This window comes from Acipenser ruthenus, chromosome 5 (genome assembly GCF_902713425.1).
Source record: "Acipenser ruthenus chromosome 5, fAciRut3.2 maternal haplotype, whole genome shotgun sequence".
In the NCBI taxonomy this organism is placed as follows: domain Eukaryota; kingdom Metazoa; phylum Chordata; class Actinopteri; order Acipenseriformes; family Acipenseridae; genus Acipenser; species Acipenser ruthenus.
Genome location: NC_081193.1, coordinates 3961260 through 3981093, shown reverse-complemented (window position 1 = coordinate 3981093; position 19834 = coordinate 3961260). Strand labels below are relative to the sequence as shown.

The 19834-nt window shown below is 37.9% G+C and overlaps 2 protein-coding genes across 15 annotated transcripts in view; both read left to right on the top strand.

Moving 5' to 3' along the window:
* Window positions 1–738, top strand: part of LOC117403001 (heterogeneous nuclear ribonucleoprotein Q) — a 12853-nt gene extending 12115 nt beyond the window's left edge. For all 6 annotated transcript variants that reach the window (XM_034004804.3, XM_034004803.3, XM_034004802.3 and 3 more), the window contains exon 12: window positions 1–738. This exon is cut by the window's left edge. The gene's annotated coding sequence lies outside the window, so the exon portion shown is untranslated.
* Window positions 739–9410: 8672 nt separating this feature from the next.
* snx14 (sorting nexin 14) overlaps window positions 9411–19834 on the top strand; it is a 32305-nt gene continuing 21881 nt past the window's right edge. For 7 of the 9 annotated variants that reach the window (XM_034004299.3, XM_034004298.3, XM_034004291.3 and 4 more), the window contains exons 1-8: window positions 9412–9652; window positions 10833–10977; window positions 12258–12378; window positions 12473–12549; window positions 16098–16176; window positions 16746–16789; window positions 16892–16979; window positions 19685–19769. In XM_034004299.3, the coding sequence (XP_033860190.1) occupies window positions 10841–10977; window positions 12258–12378; window positions 12473–12549; window positions 16098–16176; window positions 16746–16789; window positions 16892–16979; window positions 19685–19769 (631 nt within the window). In that variant the 5' untranslated portion in view covers window positions 9412–9652; window positions 10833–10840. Of the gene's footprint in view, window positions 9653–10832; window positions 10978–12257; window positions 12379–12472; window positions 12550–16097; window positions 16177–16745; window positions 16790–16891; window positions 16980–19684; window positions 19770–19834 lie in introns of all 9 variants that reach the window. The other 2 variants (XR_009328643.1, XM_059023545.1) reach the window with 1 other exon arrangement.

Sequence of the window (19834 nt, the reverse complement as noted above, 5' to 3'; positions counted from 1 at the left end):
GTCTTTTTGTTTTTTTTTATTTTTATTTTAACTGTTGCTCTGACACTGCGAACAGTCAAACTGGGCATGTAAAATAAATAACTCATATAATGAGTATGAACAGGCCTTGCTTTTGTCCTATTTGAACTGAAATAGCTGCCTTGCTTTTTCAGATAATGTAGTTATTGGTTGTATAATAGTTTAGCAAGGTGTTACTTTTGTAAAAGCTCAAGTATCAGAAATGAAATATCAAATACTGCTTTTGAAAAGCTCTGCGGTGTCCCTTTTTCACTGGAAGATGACGTCTCCATTTTTATCTTTTTGAAAGATGAGCGTTGCTTAAGTACACACAATTATGTTTTCTAAGTTAATAAGATTTGAGTATATTCAACTAATCATGCTCAACATCTCATTTAATTTTTTTTTGTATGCCAGATTGTTAAACTTTAATCTTTTTGATCTGCAAATTGAATTCACACGATAGTGTTGAAAACATGTGTGAATTAATAGATCCGTAAAGGCAGATAGTCACCCAGGTTAAACGGATACTGCAGATTTGATTGTTCCATGTATAACAACGAGGAGACTGAACTGTTCCTTTTGGTTTTGTACACAGTTGCCTCCCTCTACAATAAATCTGTATCGTTACAACTTCAAACCTTTTAAAAAAAAAAAAAAAAAATGTTACCAGTTTTAAAATATTGTTGGTGGCCAACAACCGTTTTTGCATTCCTGCAAATAAATTGTTTTATACTGTAAGATGGAGGTGAGTTTAACTTATTTTTGTAATAAAGTTTTTGATTTTATGTGTCTTTTAAAAAAACAAACAAAAAAAAAAAAAAACTGTTGGTGCTAAAAAAAAAAAACATGCACACCACCGACTGTCTTGTGTTCTTTATGTAATTGTGGGTAAAAATGTTTTCTTGCTGCAATGAGGATTGCTGGTGCCTGTGTCCCAAATTGTATTTTCCTAATCTTGCTAAGGAAGCAAGTTGAGCAGACACGGGCTGGTGAATCAGAGCCATTTACAACAGTAATCTAACCTATTGATTAGGAACAGAACACTGGTTTGTGCAAAATATATTTTGGGTTAAATATTTAAATATAACTTTAAATTACATAGTGTTGCTTCCTTATACCTAGGCTTGCTACTATTCGATTTTTATTTTTTTGCGATTTAATGTCAACGTTTATTTTAGAAAGACTGTTGTTCCGGTCTTTATTTTTCAATTCAAGCAGAGAATGTGTGAAATTGACCTTTCTGCTATTAAAGAAAACCCAGACTTTATGCCATTGAAAAATGTCTCTTTAGCGAAACCCCTTTATCATATTCAACATGCAACAAAACCACGGTTACCAACATTCTAATTGAAATAACGTTTGGTCACAGATGAGCTATACATTTAAAAATTGTTTCAAACTAGTAAACGCGGGATATAAAAGTGTATTACACAGATCTTTATAGCATACATTTGAGTGAAAATAATATGCACAGAACGTAACATTAGATAGCTGAACAGAACTAACTTGCACTTATTATTTGGAGTCTGAGCTCCCCGTCTCCTGCTTCAGCACAGCCGGACTCAGTCACTGGAAGGCAAGGCAGACGGGCCCGCTTCGTCTTGCCGTGGAGACTTCCATTTTCAAATCAAACTATAAACTGTCATCGTATTCCTAAAACAAAACCTTACATACACCTTAACCCGCTAATTTAAAAGTAGGCGCTTTGAATGACATGCGCTGTAGCTGGGAAATGAGAGCATTCTAGCACTGCTTCCGTCAACGAGGTCTGTCAGAACAGGGTGAAACTACAGTACTAACGGACCACTGAGATGACTGACAGCAACCCCCAGCCATTTGGAGTGGAACAGAGACAGGACAGACAATGTAGAATATGTGGAGTTAAACGGATTCCCGCATCAAGCCAGTATTACAAAACAAGCAGTTACAAAAAAAAAAACTGGTGATTGTTGTAAATTACTGGATTACGGTATTAATGAAAAGTACAGACATTTTTAACAAACTGCGGTATGGACCTTATTTTGACATTCACATGAACAGGGAGTAGTTAGTTCAAATGTATAGGAATGAGAGCTCAACAATACACATTTACATGTTTTAATTGAAGGTATATGTCACAAATACCTGTTATTTTTCTATATATTGTATATTGTAACGAACCATGGTTCCTGCAAGCAGGACTCTCGCAGGCGGATGTGGGACGCGACCCAGGGACCTCCCACTCTGAAGCATAGCGCCGATACTGCTGTACAAAAGAGCCGGCTCCCTTGCAGGAGCGTATATCGGGTTTATGTCTTTTCAGATTGCATCACCTACCAGCCCTGACCCCTACCCCCGTGCACGCTACAATATTTTTTAAATTACCTCAATAAAAGAACTTTTCATAACAAAGATAAACTTGAATAAATGTTACAGTGCCAAGTATTGTAACCTGACCCAAATTTATTTTTAAAGTTTGGCGTGCTGTCTCTCAACTCTTCCTTAGACCTCCCTCTCCCTGTCACCTTCTGCTGTAGTATTTTTAAGTAAAAGTAGGTGGCGCAGATATCATTTTAGACAGTGGATCTCGTCGGTCGCCAGCTTATTTTGAAAACCCTTTGTGTGCCTTTATTTTACAGCAAGATGTTAGAATGTGTAACACGTTAAAGTAGAAGAATATCCCAGGAGTAAAGAATAAGTTGTGTAGGACTTACTTTACCCCAGTGAATTAACTACAAAACAAAGGATGCCAAATAGCAGTTCAAGTTAAACATTTTGTTTATTCCCTAAATAAATAGTACATAAAGTTGACAACACATTTTATTTATTTTTTTCTTTTTTTTCATTCCCTGCCATTGCCGTTTCTTCATAAAAAACAGCGGCCATAGACACGTTTTCATAAAGTAACAACATGAGGTTTACTTGTGCCTTTTTGTAGCTGAAGAAGCAAACGAAAACTGAAATTTAACTTTAAACACTTAAAACAAACGTGGAAATGCATTGTAAAGCAAAGGGGAAAAAACTCACAGTTTTGGTTCTCATTTATTACATTCCACATAACAAAGTCACAACAAAAAAATATATAATATAGCAAATCTATATAAAAATCACTATACAAAACTTCCAGCAACTTGGGCACTGTTTAAGCGAGGTATATCAGAATGACGTGCTTTTTCTGTCCCATGAGATTCTGACTCGCTCTAGCAGCACAACGCGGCTGGCCTTCCATAGAGATCACTATGAGTGCACACGCATAATCTGGTTTGTTTACTTTTTGCTGTCTAAAACTTAAATAGAGGCTCAAGAGCTGCTGTGTTGCTCCTGTGTGTGTGTGTATATATATATATATATATATATATATATATATATATATATATATATATATATATACACTACCGGTCAAAAGTTTTAGAACACCTCCATTTTTCCAGTTTTTATTGAAATTTACGCAGTTTAATGTCTCAGTGTACTCTGAAATTAAAGCGTAGAACAAATTTATTGGACCCCATTTATTGGAGATAAAAAAGAAATCATGGAATCGTTTTGTTTAACAAAATTTAATCTAAATTTTTGACTCATCAAAGTAGCCACCTTTTGCAGATATAACAGCCGAACACACTTGTGGCATTCTTTCTACAATGGAAATCAAATATTGTTCGGAAAGTTCTTCCCAACACTGTTGCAAAAGTTCCCACAAATGTGTTGCACTTGTAGGTTGCTTTGCTTTCACCCTTCTGTCCAGTTCATCCCAAACCAGCTCGATGGGGTTTAAATCTGGAGACTGTGCTGGCCATTCCATGATTTGAAGCCTACCGTCTTGTTCTTCTAAGGTAGTTCTGACATAGCCTGGAGGTATGTTTTGGGTCATTATCTTGCTGTAGGATGAACCCCTGACCAACTAGGTGTATACCAGAGGGTATTGCATGGCGCTGCAAAATGCTGTGGTAGCAGTTTTGGTTCAGGGTGCCACTCACTCTGTGCGAGTCGCTGACTCTGGATCCAGCAAAAGAGCCCCAGACCATCACGCTTCCTCCTCCATGTTTGACAGTTGGTGTCACACACCGAGGAACCATCCTTTCGCCTACTCGATGGCGTACAAAAACCCTGCGTGATGAACCGAAGATTTCAAATTTTGATTCATCGGTCCATAAGACCTTCTTCCAGTCTTCAGTAGTCCACTGGCGGTGCTTCTTGGCCCAGGCAAGCCTCTTTTTCTTATTTTGCCATTTTAGCAATGGCTTTTTTACTGCCACTCGACCTGTCAAACCTGCAGCTCGAAGTCTTCTCTTCACAGTTGAAACTGAGACTTGCTTACTTCGACCAGTGTTAAGCTGTGCTTGAAGCTGTTGTCCTGTGAGCCGCCTATCACGCAAGCTGTTGACTCTCAGAAACTTGTCTTCTGATTCTGTTGTGGCTTTGGGTCTGCCAGACCTCTTCCTGTCAGAGTTTCCTCCAGTTTCCAAGTGCCTTTTGATGGTGTAGGAAACTGTACTCACTGACACCTTGGCTTTCTTTGCAATTTCTCTAAAGGAAAGACCTACACTTTTAAGGGTTATAATGGTCTGTCTTCCTTTGTTAATTGCCTTTTTCCCGCCATTATGAGAGCAATATACTACTTCCTGCAGTACAATACTGTCCAAATAATGCTTAAGAGGGTGTAGTAACACAGTCTGTTCCAACACTGCTTTTATACAGACAGAGGGTTTGTAAGAAATCAACAAAAGTTGAGACACCTGTAGGAATTGTTAGCATCAACTTTCAAGGCTTAATTTACGTCCATTGCTGCAGAACAGCTGTAAGTTGTTAACCCATTACTTGATCCCTGAAAAAGGCCTTTTTGTATAACTCTGAAATGTACATTATTTTTCAGTTTTTGGTAACCTAAACTTTTTTTTTTTAACCTCTGGCAGTTTACCGCTTACCTTTGTACCATTTCAGGTTATTCACTGGACTTGAACTGCTTAAATTTCAATACAAACTGGAAAAATGTGTGTTCTAAAACTTTTGACCGGTAGTATGTGTGTGTGTATATATATATATATATATATATATATATATATATATATATATATATATATATATATATATATTACAGTCACCTCCAAAATTATTGGCACCCTTGGTAAAGATGAGCAAAAAAGAAATAATTAATAATACCAGTACTGAACTATATTGTAATTTTCTAACGTGGAATATATTTGACTTTATTAGCGATTCAATGGAATCAACCAAAATTACACATTTCTCATAAATATGTATGAGGTTCTTTTCTGCACGCACATCCTTCTTTCGATGCCAAAGCCATCACTGGTGTGCGTGGCCAAAGAGCTCTATTTTCGTCTCATCTGACCATAGCACCCGGTTCCAATCGAAGTGCCAATGTCGTTTAGCAAACTCCAGGCGCTTACGTTTGTTGGTTGCTCTCAATAAAGGCTTTTTTTCTGGCAACCCTTCCAAATTGACTCCTAGATGCAACCAAGTTCTGTAATTCTCCAACTGTGGCCCTTGGATTTCCCTTTGCCTTCCGAACCATCTGCCTCACTGTGCGTGGGGGCAAGATACACTTGCGTCCTCTACCAGGCAAGTTTACCACTGTTCCAGTGGTTTTGAACGTCTTAATTATTGCCCTAATAGTGGTACCTGGTATATTTAGTTTTATAGCTATTGTTTTGTACCCATTGCCTGATTTATGAAGGTCAACAACCATTTGTCTCTTTTCATTTGTGAGTTCTTTGCCTTTGCCCATGGTGATAGATGACAAATGGATTTCATATGCGTGTTACCTCATTTTTATACCCCACTGAAACAGGAAGGCATGGAAGGCCACAATACAGTTCCTTAAGACTGATATGAACTTAAAGAAGTAGAATGTTAATGCAGATTTAATTTTGTTTGATTTTATTTATAAGAATCTTTAGGGGTGCCAATAATTCTGACACCTATCTTTTTGAGAAAATGTTTTATTACTTGTTAATAAAAAACTTTTTCTTTGAGCAATTGTATTAGAATAAAAGAATATGTTTTTCCCATATATTTGAGCATAAAATACAGTTCATTACCTGTGTTTATTTTATACAGCCTTTTTTGCTCATCTTTATCAAGGGTGCTAATAATTTTGGAGGTGACTGTATATATATAAATCTCACCTATCACACAGAGCTCTTTTTCATTTGCCATTTTTGAAAATAAGTAAATAAGTGCAAGGTATTTTTGTCATTTGTAGCGAATACAAACAGATTTTTGTATCTGAATACATGTCAAAAAATATTCGTTCGATTCTTTGGATATTTGTCCCAGCACTAATAGATATCGACAGGAAGTACAGTACAACCTCAGGGTTACGAACCCCTTGGGAATGTAGGTTTTTGTAAGTCTGAAATGCTCTGAAAATGAGTTTTCAATGGTTTAATAAATGTGTACACCTGCTATCTACACCCTCAATCTGAAGAATAATACAAGGATACAGCACAGTAATGCAATACTCCTATTGTTACGGTTCTAAAGTCTTTAAAACAGTACTTTAAATAGAAAAGGCTAAATTAAAGTTACCATTGCGATAGTAACTGTAGCAAAAACACAGATTTAAACGTCCAAGAAAACTTGGGGTAACGTTGTGCTAGTTTTGAAACAAAATTCATTCGTGCAGCTTGCTCAGTCATTCAGCCTCCTTTGGCTGGGGGGGGGGGGGGGAGAACCTGTACTTTGTTTAAAACTAAAATGTTCCCAGTAAAATTGCCTGTACTTCCTTTGAAATCTGCCTCACCTTTCTGAAAATAGGAGACACTTTTTTACACAGAGAATTGTGAGGGTCTGGAACCAACTCCCCAGTAATGTTGTTGAAGGCTGACACCCTGGGTTATTATTATTTTAGTATTTGTTTATTTAGCAGACGCCTTTATCCAAGGCGACTTACAGAGACTAGGGTGTGTGAACTATACATCAGCTGCAGAATCACTTACAAGTGCGTCTCACCTGAAAGACGGAGCACCCGGAAACGGAGGGTTCCTTCAAGAAGCTGCGTGATGAGATTCTGGGATCAATAAGCTACTAACAACCAAATGCGCAAGATGGGCCGAATGGCCTCCTCTCGTTTGTAAACTTTCTTATGTTCTTCTTATGAATACATTTGTTGGTACAGTAATTTTGCTTTCTCCAGGATCAGCACGCTGCTTACGTAGGAGCTTCTATCTGGTTGCATTGCATGCATGATTGAGTGATTGCATACTTCCGGTTGAAAGTGGGGGTTCGGTAGACCGGTCAGTTTGTAAGTTTGGTGTACGTAACTCTGGGGTTCTACTGTAATTAAAAAATACACAACAGTATTAAGTTATTATTCTTTAAAGGACTGAAGCCTGCGACACTGGCCTACTTTATCTGAACTTTTAAGATTACTTGCACTTAACCAGCTCAAACAGCTGGAATTGTACTCCTGTGAAGAAGTTCGCTCCAACCAGAAATCAAATCAAATCAAATCAAATTTTATTTACAAAGCACCTTTCATGGCAAGCCATCCCAAGGAGCTTTTAACAAGAAAAAGGACATTCGGAAGTACATTTAGTACAATAAAAACATAAAGAGAAAACAACATTTTAAAACTAAAGCAAATAAAAGCTACAGATGAGGAACTCAAACTGAATAAATAGGAATACAACTATATAAAAAATAAATATTATAAAAGTATGTTGTTTTTTTTTTTTTTAATTGCCAATGTAGGTATGTCTCTCACTGTGCATGATAGAGCATTCCAGAGTTCAGGTGCTCTATGACTGAATGCTCTACCACCTGTCCTTTGCTATAAAATCCTTGGGACAGATAGCAGCCCTGCATCTTGGGATCAGAGCAGCCGGCCAGAGGCATAGGGGACTAAAAGATCCTTCAAATAGGCCGGAGTCAAACCGTTTAGGGCTTTATAGAAGGACCTTAAAGTCAATCCTGGACAGCACCGGGAGCCAGTGGAGGGCTGCTAACACTGGGGTAATGTGCTCACTTTTTTTTGTTTTGGTTAGCACGCTGCAATCGTGACAGAACAGAGTTTGGAATTCCAGAGAACGGGGCATTGCAGTAATCAATCCTAGAAGATCTGAAGGCATGCATCAGTCTCTCAGCATCGTGCTGTGAAAGGAAGCGCCTCACCTTGGCAATATTTCTAAGGTTAAAGAAAGATACTTTAATGATATTTCGAATATGTGGCTCAAAGGAGAGATCAGGGTCAAAAATTACACACAGATTCCTCATTGCAGAAAGGGTGAGGAGCTGCATCAGTTCCACCTGACAGGCATTCAAGCAGCTGCAGGGCACACCAGCTCTCTCGAAACTGATGAAAGTGACTGGCCACACTGGAAGCTCCCTGATCAGTAGATTCCCTTGCAGCATCCCCCACACAATTCTCAAGGCAAGTGTAGCAAAGTGTATTCTCCCATTCAGTTCTGTAGAGGGGAGATCCCTCTAGCTTAAAAGGATCCAAGCTGAAAACGTGATGAAAATGGTTCAGATTTTATTATTTTTTTTCTAAGTAAATGTTATGATAATTTAAATTCAGGAATTATATATATATATATATATATATATATATATATATATATATATATATATATTATTCTTGACTATTTAACATAGTACCAGTTAATGTACCTTGTGTAATTGGAAGCTACAATATGTATGATTATCATGTCAAGTACAATAAAATGATATCTAATTTACCTAATAAAATATATAACACCTGTGACGTGGAATTCTGAACCTAAAGAATGTGAATAGTATAACTATTTTAGTAACACACCCCTGCCCTGGCTCTACATAACCAACCAATAATATAAATAATAATACATTGATATCAATTGCATGCAAATATACCCATATATGGTATGTCAGTACGGATATCTCCAGATTTTTATACTCTACATGACACTGTTCAATAATACATAATGACCAACATATTGTCTTGCTTCTGGTAGTGGTAAATACGATAGCTTAAACCATGCATGATTAGTGTCATGCGAATCTCCCACTGCATTCAAAATGGTAGAAAAAGTGGTCTGCGGACCCCGTACTATCCCGGTAAAACTATACCCTTGTTTGCAAATTCCCCGTTTGCACGACCAACACTTTAAGAGCTTCAAAATAGTCCGTATCTCGTCATTTACTGCCTTGCTGTGTAAACCCTAAGCTTCCAGCGGCCGAAATATACGAGCAGCGATTGTGTCGCTCGGGGAATGACAGCACTGCCAGTTCCCAAATCCACCGTTTGCAGTGTAAGGATTGGATTTCATTATTTGTCCTGGATCAGCAAACCACACTTTTAACTTGAAAGTAACTTAGACAAAAAAAATGTTTTTGTAAAGCGACGAGGAATTTGCATTCAACCACAACCCAGGCTTTAGCTCGAATTTTACACCTTCCTCCAGGTATACGACGACTTCCTTAACCGGAAATAACGTCAGTCACGGGAAGTCGTAGGCACGGGGTTGAAATCGGTTCCCCAAAACAGGAAATCCAGTTCAAAGGCAAAGAAACGTATTTTCATCTAGAAATACTTCGTTTCAGTTGTCGGAAAACCTACCAGGCAGCAGCGCTAGTATTGTGGATGAAATGATACGACTTGTCTTATGTGACAGATTCTTCATAACGTGTTGCAGGGCATTTGATTTGGAGAACAAGCTGCAGCTGAACTAAGGTGCTTCACGTAATAAAATAATTTACAGTCGGTTCTTGTACTAGGTTCTGTATCAATGTGTAAACATTGTCACATAAACAGTGCTGTATAGGTAATTGCTTTTAAGAAAAAAAAAAGAACTAGATTATTTTCAGGTCGTAAAATCTGATTCATCTCTACAGGGCCAAAACAGATGTCCTCTGCTGGTGCAGCTGCTGTCTCTTTAGTTTTGACTCGTATGTGGAAAGGCTGGGGTCTGAATCACATCACTTTGAACTGTTTATATGTCTGATGTCTGAATACATTTTGTAATATGTATTTCTCTATATATGTGTGAAACTACAGTTGTAGTGCAAGCGTACATAGTCGTGTGCTGAAGAAATTGTAACATGATAACGTCATTACCATATTTCGTTTTTTTTTTTTTTTTTTGCTACAGTGCATGGAAGCAGTTTACGAGAGTATGCATATTTCTATGATGCTCTCTTTCGGTTCTCTACTGTCTTTTTATAATAGCGGTGTCGCACTGTGTACATTGCTTCAGCTTTTCAAGTGTGATGATATTCAGGTGGCACTAAACACATTATGTTTTTCCCAGGTGTTGTAAGAGTGCGTTCTAATAAGTTTTGAACACTGCATAGCAGATGTGCATCTTGAACTATGCTAAGGTTGATTTTTCAGATGTTCTGAGGTGTAGCAGCTGATTAGACAAACGCTTAAGAAAAATGCAGTGCATAAGACTACTTTTGAGAATAGAGCCATTTAACGTGATGGCTTGCTGAATGTGGACAACGCTGTCTCTGTGTAACCCTGACACACAGGTGCAGAGTAAATAGAAAACAGAAGATTCAGGGATGGGAATAAGACTCTTATTGCATAGCAGTTTGATCCAATCTTGAGTTTAGTGAGATGTACCTGGCTACCTGTACACTGTGGCTAATTAAGCACACATTAAAACCTGTAATGGATGGGACCACTGTGCAGTAGGTGTCTTTATTTCCATCCCTGAGGATTAGACCTGAAATGTATCCTCTAAATACTGCATTTTAATTTGGAGGTTTTGCTAATACGTGAGAGAAAACACAAGGTAAACTGAGCCATTGATGAATTTCTCCTTTCAAGCACAACAAGATTATTCTTTTCTGACATGCAAGATCTTCATTAATGTACATATCCTTGTCTGTCTTTGTTTTTTACACAGTTCTGAAGATGCCACGTTTCAGAGCATTACTGGAAAACCTGCAACAGAGGCTCAAAGTGGATCTCTTCAGAGAAATTGTCCGCCAGTATCCTGTGTTCTGTTTCATTGTACTGTTTCTTCTGTTATCCACTGTTCTTTTAAACAGGTAAACTAACCTACGGATGAAAGCTGGTTCCTTCATTCCCAATGGGCATTCTACCATGGGATATTGTGCTAAAATAAAGATGTTCACACTGCAAACAAATCTCTTCATATTGGATTCAGGTTCATAGATTATGTTTAGCGTTTTCCTCAAGCCTTTATATAACTGTTTTAACTACTATGTAAATTCCATTTTAATGTATGTGAACTTTTTGTGCTACCTTTTGCTGCCGAACTGTTAACCGCCATTCACTGTTAATCGTTCATTTTCTTTCCTTGCCATGTGCACATTTTTTAATCAAACTCTAAGCTAGAATATTTTAAGGAAAGTGCAACAGAGGTATCACTGCATTTATCTTAATGCACAAACTAAATATAAACCGCTGTGCATTAACTGCTCATTTTGATGGCTGGTTCCTTTTGGGGGAAATATAAATAATTCTAAACATTTGTACCTGTTTATTCTGCACATTGCAGCACCTACTTAATGTGGCATATATACAGTGCATACTGTACAGAATACTATCACTTAAAGGAATTCTAGAACCTTTGTTAGCTTTGCTTATCTTAAAGTCTTACTTTGAAGGTCAAGATCAGAGATTCTAAAGCAGCTGTACACACTGAAACAGCTTATATTTACATTTAGTGAAAAAGCAGTAAATTACATCAAACTCCTTTATCTTGCACAAAATAGTTTGAGCCATCCAAAGCATTGCAATTTGCTTTTAGTTTGATGCACCTGCCCTTGCCCTTTGATTAATTAAGCATGGTAAAAACTTGGAAGGGCTCAATCTGCTCGTGGTCTTTATTCCCACATGTACAGTAAACCAGGGCTGGATAAGTGAACCTGTATGCTTTGATAATGAACTAGCATTTTCAGGTGGTTACTAAAATGATTCATGGCTGACAATCTGAGCCACCAGAAACATCTTCTGAGTTGTCCAGCAAGTCATAAGTCTCACCTGAATCTTCAAAGTTGAAGTGATTAGCAGATGGAAGAGAAAGTGTGGATTTTGATCAATCAGTACCAAGTCTGGTGGTTGTACAAAATCAGATTTTGTACTGTTTGCATGTTTTGGTCTTGATACAATTCACAGAGAACTAACACTTTATAAATATGGCCAATGCCCTCTGCTTCTTATGTGCCATAGTTCATTGATTGTGCATAATTTTTTATTTTCTCTAAAGATGAGTTCTGCTATTAGATGAATAGGGCATCTTTCATTGAATATGTATGCTGTATTATTTTAAAATCTTTAATTTGAGTTTTAATTGTGCTTTCAGGTATCTTCATATTTTGATGATCTTTTGGTCATTCCTGGCTGGAGTTGTCACATTTTACTGCGCATTAGGACCAGAATCTCTTCTTCCTAATATCCTGTTCACAATCAAGCCTAAACCTAAGGTATAAACCTTAACCCCCCCTGCCTTTCCGCCTGTCCAGTAAGTCAAAGTGAACTTCATGTATAACCCTTTCCACCTAAATCTCTCTATTGCAGAATCTAGAGCTGCAAGAGTTATTTCCCCTGGGGCATAGCTGTGCAGTCTGTGGGAAAATAAAATGTAAACGTCACAGGTATGTGGGTTTTGATGTAACTGTGCTCTGCTGTTAAAAACACTGTTTGTTTTTGCTGTTAAGCCAATGCTGTGAGCTATGATGAGAGTTTCCAGGAAGATAGAGGTATGGGATTTTCTAAATGTGTATAGAGAGTTTTTGTCACTAAATTTAATGACCATGTATTTACATGTATTTCTGAACCTTGTCAATGCAGATTTTAAATCACTGAAAGTTTTTTTAAATTTTTTTTATTATTATTATCTTTTTTTAAATGTGGACTTGTGGCTGTTTGCAGCTGATTCAAAGTCTGTGGTTTCACAACAGTATGGAGGGGGAGTTTGTTTGAAGATGTGGAGAAGTAGCGGTAGAATGATAATTTGACAGGAATGGTTGAGGTAAAAAATAGTCAAAGGTTGACAAAATAAATGTATTTGATAATGTCTGGTGCTCTATTTATAATAATTTGTTGTTTAAAACGTTTAAGAATTTTTTTTATCTTAATGTCATTTATATGTTAAAGGATTCGCAACAGCAACATCACTTATGTCCATCTGAAACCTCACTTCATTTTTACTGTACAATCACGAGACGTGCGATTAGTCAGCTACTAGTTTCTGAGGTTGTCTGTCACTTTTCTGTTCTACTAGTTTCTGAGGTCGTCTGTCACTTTTCTGTTCTTAGTTTCTGAGGTCGTCTGTCACTTTTCTGTTCTTAGTTTCTGAGGTCGTCTGTCACTTTTCTGTTCTTAGTTTCTGAGGTCGTCTGTCACTTTTCTGTTCTTAGTTTCTGAGGTCGTCTGTCACTTTTCTGTTCTACCAGTTTCTGAGGTCGTCTGTCACTTTTCTGTTCTACTAGTTGGTGCTACCCCTGTAGAAAAGTACTAAAAATATTTTTTATATTTATTTTAAGTGGTAAAATGTAGCTATACAATAGCTGCAGTGAATATTTGAGATTGGTTGTAGCATATAAGTGACTATGTCTCTTTGAATGGGGTGTCATGGCAGCTGCCAATATTATCTGGTATTATCATGAAATTCTATCTGAAATGAGCCTCAATAGAAAGAGTTCAGGTTTCAGGACTTTGGCCAAAAATGTGTATTCTTTCTGATCAGATACTTATTGTCAAGTGCCTATCACCCATATTATTGGGACATATTTTAATTTCTATAAAGAAGATTTCAAACTTTGGTTCAGGAAAATAGTTTTATGTTTTAGAATCATACTTCGGTGTGAATTTGCAAAATCAAGTTGTTTGTTCTTGAATTCAAAAGCTGACATTTATTCATAGAAACTGATGTTATGAAATTATTACATGTGCTGAAAAATGTTTATATTACAATTTGTATCACTTTTCAAGCAATGGCTTGGAATTCTAAAGGGTGCATCTGTGTAGACGATGTTGACTGGAAACCCTGGGTATCACTTTCTATTGTCTGCACTGTGGCCACTGGATCACTTTACCAAGTGTCACCATTGCCTGAGCACCCAGCGTCTGTTTCACTTTCTGGAGATCACTGATTGCCTTAGAAGTCAAGAGAATGTCCATATAGATCATATTCGTAAAACAATACATTCAAGCATAAATTAAAAATAAATAATACTTATTAATCCGCACTCGCATGCATAAATACATACATACATACATACATCAATCAATCAGTATTTATTTTATATAGCGCCATTTATAGTGGACCACCATCACAAAGCGCTTTACAAGATAGTGAGGAACATTGCATGATACATTACATACAGGGCATAATACATTAAATACAGCTGTAAAAGACAATGCAAATACAAGAAAAATAGGCATAATACATTAAATAAAAGGCTAGGATGTGAATTCTAAACATTGTGGATGCGTTTGTCACGCAGAATTAAACAAAGAAGATGGAGTGAAGAACCTGAAATAGCAATTTAGACAACAGATACCAAGCTTAGAGAGCATTAAAATCAAGAGAGAGCAAGTGGGTCTTGAGAGTTGATTTGAAGTGAGTGATTGTGGGAGCTGCACACACTAAAGCTGGGAGATAGTTCCAGAGAGTCGGGGCCATGAAGCTAAAAGAGTGCTCCCCGAGTGTAGTGCACTTTTGCTTGGGGATGACAAGCAGGCCTGAGTCAGAGGACCTCAGCTTGCGTGCAGGGACATAGTGGGTCAGCAGGTTGGAGAGATACTCTGGACCTGTGTGATGAAGGACCTTGTAGGCAAGCAGGAGGCTTTTGAAAGTAATCCCAAACTTAATAGGCAGCCAGTGCAGTTGGGCAAGACAGGGGGTAATGTGATCATATTTTTTACATCTGGTAAGGATCCTAGCAGCTGCATTTTGAATCATCTGCAATCGGTTTATGGCGTGTGACAGAAGACCACCGTAGAGAGAGAGTTGCAGTAGTCGAGTCGAGAGGAGATGAATGCATGACAGAGTATCTCTGCATTCGGGAGGGAAAGGTAGGGACAGGCTTTTGAGATGTTTTGGAGGTGGTAGAAGGAGGATTTGACTACAAAGGAGATCTGGGCATCAAAGGAGAGGTTACTATCCAGAAGGTACACCAAGGCTTCGTACAGTGGGGGAAGGCAGCAGCAGACAGTTTCCGAGGTTCAAGGCAGCAATATTGAGATTCTTGAATTGAGTTTTCAATCCTAGAAGTTCAGATTTGTTGGTGTTGAGCTGAAGAAAATTGGCAGACATCCAGGCCTCGATGTCTTGGATGCAAGCTGAGAGCCAGACCATGGCAGAGGGACATCCAGGGTCTAATTTTAGGTAGAGGTGGAGGTCATCTGCATAGGAGTGAAACATGAAGCTATGTTGGCAGATAAGGTGACCCAAGGGAAGCATGTAGATGTTGAAGAGAAGAGGCCTGAGACCAGGTCCTTGGGGGATATCGCACGTGACCGTGTTTGCGTCCGCACTGCTTCCATCATAGAAAACAGACTGCACGCGTCCAGATAGGTAAGAGGACAACCAGGAGAGACAGGCTCCAGAGATCCCAGCATACTTCTGAAGGTGGGGAAGTACACTGGAGGCTAATTTCATACTGCAGTTGGGTAAAGGGAGCATCCTGTGATTATTTGATCAGGATTCACACTGAATAATAGGTTTTGTGTTATTTTGTAGAGTGCAATTGTAAATGCATTCCTGTTGTACAGTATGATTCAGAACATTTTCTGCTGTTTTCAAATTCAGCCTGCACCAACATAACAAAAATAAAAGCTTATTTCAAATGCAAGAGATGGATTATGTACCCTTTCATGATCAACCTAACCTAAACATAAAAGAACAGGTGACTACAAACATGCTTGAATGTTAAGCTTATTTATACAATTCGTTTTTTGTGTTGTGTTTATGAATTTAATACTTAAAAGTAAAGGTAGTAAGGGCTAATAATCCACAATCCTAGGTGAGAATCCCATACAGTTCGCTGTTGCTTCTGAAAATAATAACGTGTTTTTTGTTTTGTTTTTTTGATTGCCTGTCTTGGCTGGACGGTTGGGAACAACCATCGTTGTTTTTAGAAAAAACATCTGTACAGTTTTCTTGTATGGTAGACCATTTCTTTATCTCCTTCTACAGACCAACACTGCTGCTTGAAAACTATCAACCATGGTTGGACCTGAAAGTATTCTCAAAGGTGGACACGTCACTTTCAGAAGTATGAATTGTAGCTTTCTTTTACCCTTTTCAATAGACACATTTCAAAGGTCTCTAATTGAAACATCCCTTTGAGTGGAGCTTCTATGCATTCTCCCTGCTGTTGATGCTTTGTTTTTGTTAAATGTGATCCTCATTTCTAGTTTTCTTTTTTCTTTTTTTTTTTTTTTTAAGTTGAAACCTGCAGTTTGAATTTGAGGCTTGTTGTGATTCTAGGGGTGAGCCTCAGCATGCTATGCTAAACCTTTTGGCTACCCAATACTGTATAGTCCAAGCCCACCTTTTACTAAATGTTATGCAAGTCTTTCTCTCCCTCCCCTCTCTGCAACTGTATATGCCTTCCCAGGGGTCGCTGGTCCTCCATCACCAGGCCTTGGTTGACCTTCTGGTTGAGGTTGTGCCTCAACCAGAAGGTAAGATCCTTGGCCAAACAGTCTAATCACCCCACACTACATGCCATACTGCATCAAGCAATGCTGTGCCTTGATCACTGAATAGGTGTACTTGTAGAAATGTTTTTTAGCATGAATGCAGTCACTTACTAAATGCAACTGTTTTATTGATTTGTAGGTGCTGGAGTTAGTGCTGGAAAATTTTGTTTATCCCTGGTATAGGTAGGATTTGTTTATCTTCCTGAAAGTAGTGTTAAAATACTACTTTTTAAAATCCAGATTTTTTTTCAACCTTGTAAATGTAATTGATTTATAACTTAACAGGGACCTTACAGATGATGAAGCCTTTGTGGATGAACTGAGAGTAACACTGCGTTTTTTTGCTGCAGTGATGGTTCGCAGAGCTCAAAAGGTAAGTTAATATGTTAGAAACATTATTCTAAGTTAAAGCTAAGATATTACTGAAGGGTTCCATGTTACATTTGCAAAGGAGTTATCATGCATAAGGTACACTGATGCCAGTAATGACCAGCCACACTTACGAGTTATTAAGACGGGTGAGTTCTTCTGCCATTCACATATAAAGGTCGGGGCCAACCTGTCGATAATTATCTGCACTTCAGCTCAGCCCAAAAGTTATAGGAGGCTGTGTGGTCCAGTGGTTAAAGAAAAGGGCTTATAACCAGGAGGTCCCCGGTTCAAATCCCACCTCAGCCACTGACTCGTTGTGTGACCTTGAGCAAGTCACTTAACCTCCTTGTGCTCTGTCTTTCGGGTGAGACGTAGTTGTAAGTGACTCTGCAGCTGATGCATAGTTCACACACCCTAGACTCTGTAAGTCGCCTTGGATAAAGGCATCTACTAAATAAACAAATAATAATAATAATAACATGACCCAGTGACGTATAAGACACTGTATGTCAAAAGCTGTGGCTGTTATCCTGCGCCGAGTCAAGCTGGTTTTTAAAGCTGAGATGGAGTTCAAGGACGTACATGACAATAAACTTGACATTCAGCCACATCAGTCTGAGCCTCTGGAAAGTACTGCAGAAGATTTAGAAAGTGAGATTTTCAAGTATTCTTCAGAAGATGAGGAAAAAGTAAACGGTGGCAATCTTGGTAACCGTCAGTAATTGTAGAGACACTCAGATAATCAGTGGTTACCTGCTAAGCCAGACTAATGGAAGTCAGTTAATGAAGCAAAATATTTAATTAAAAGGAAATAATGTTGCACTGTGTAATGTATAGAACATTTCATTTTAAAGCTTGAAAAAGTCTGTCTCCATGGATAAAGGCATCAGCCAAATTAATACATGATAATAATAATAATAATAATAATAATAATAATAATAATAATAATTGTAGAGACACTCAGGAAGTGAGTCTTGGTCTGCCGACGAGCTGTCATGGGTGACCCTGCTAACACTTCTGGGTTTTTGTCTTCATTTTTTTATTTTGATTTACCAAAAGCACAGACTATTGTTGGTATGGCCTCTGGTTTTAACTTACTGTATCCTCCGTGGTAGCCAATTCTAGCCAGATCGTCAGCATGCCTTTCATAGCAGTCTAGGGTTGTCACGATACCAGAATTTTGAACTTCGATACGATACCAGTTCAGTTTCACGATACTCGATACCTCTTCAATACCACGTCAAAAAACAAACAAACATGAACGTGCAAAATAAGAGAACATTCCTAATAAAGGTAAACAATCTTGACTTTAGGTCAAACGGTGCAGGTGCAGTAAACGTAATTTGCATATTATGACTTAAGAAAATGTTTTGTGTAGGACTATGATCGAGCCAGGGGCGACCGCAATAAAACTAGACTAACCTCAAGGAGAAATCTGTGAAGTGTGTTTGATACATTGACGGATAACTAGAGTCGTTCCCCCCAGGCGAACAGCAGCTAGCAAGTGAAGTGGCAGCGCTGTTGTACAGTTGAAATCCCGTTCCTGTATGGTGGCTGAGAGGTGCAAAAATGCTTTTTTTCATGCGTTCCCATGACGTGTTTCTTCAAGCCTCTTGTCATACAAACACTGTGCTATTTCAATGTAATTTTTTAAAAAATATATACATATATATTTTCCTTGTTTAAAGAAATGAGCTAACTAGCAAAGCTACCGATGTATTAACTTAGCCAACTTGCTTGCTCGCTGTATCTGTAACATTATGTGAAAGCAGACAAATACTATCTATCTCCAACGTAGAGCACAACACCGTACACATTAGCGCTAAGTTAGCTAGTTTGCTTTCTTAATTTCACATTTCCCCATCGTTTTCATTGAGGGCATGTATTTAACTTATATATGTGATGCATTCATTCAATAGTCTACGCTGTCGCTAACCTGTCTGAATTATTTGAAGGTCAGGGAAGAGAAAGGGAAGCTTTTTTTTTTTTTAGTAATCGACTCCGTTTTTACATGAAGGACGCAAACACGCAATTTTCATTATACAAGTACGGAGTGCTCCGATACTTTATGTTTTTCGGTATTACCGAATGCATAATTGATGAAGATCAGAACTGTTTTTGAAATTTGGTATCGCAGTAGTATCATAGTATCGGTATTTTTGACAACCCTATAGCAGTCATGTTCGAAGTGGTCAGAACATACCCTGCTGTATTTGCTTGGAGTGAAGTTTGGCCATTTAATTTTATGGGTCCAGCCCTTTCTTCGTAAAGGAGCTGCCAGGAAACGAAATAAACGAATCCCCGAATCCCTTTTGCTTGTATTAGAGCACCCATAAGCCACACAATACACCATTTTGCCACTGATTTCTCAAAATGTACTAAACACTGTGTAGACTCTTCACACTTAAGTCAGTGGTAATTGCGGCAGGTAGCTTATGTGTAGGACTTTTTATAGGTTACACGCCGATGATAGTCGAGTGTTTCCTATTTGAAGTGCGGTTTGGCCTATTTTCCAGCCTTTAGGTTACTTTTTTTTTTTTTTTTTTTTTTTTTTAACATGATGTTATAATAGACCCTAAACTTTAAATTTCTGCAAAAAAACGAAAACGGTTCACAAATCCTTTAACAGTCAACAAATGCCCCAAATACTAGAGGGTGGTGTATATTATTATTATATAGCATTTATTTCTGTTCATTTTCTTCCAGGTCGATGTTCCGGCACTTATAACATGCAAGTTACTTAAAGTTGCAATGAAACATATTGAAATAATTGCTAAGGCAAGACAGAGAGGTATTTAACCCTTTTTATGTTGGTTGGTTTTTTAATTGCGCAATATAATAACAAACAATGTAATA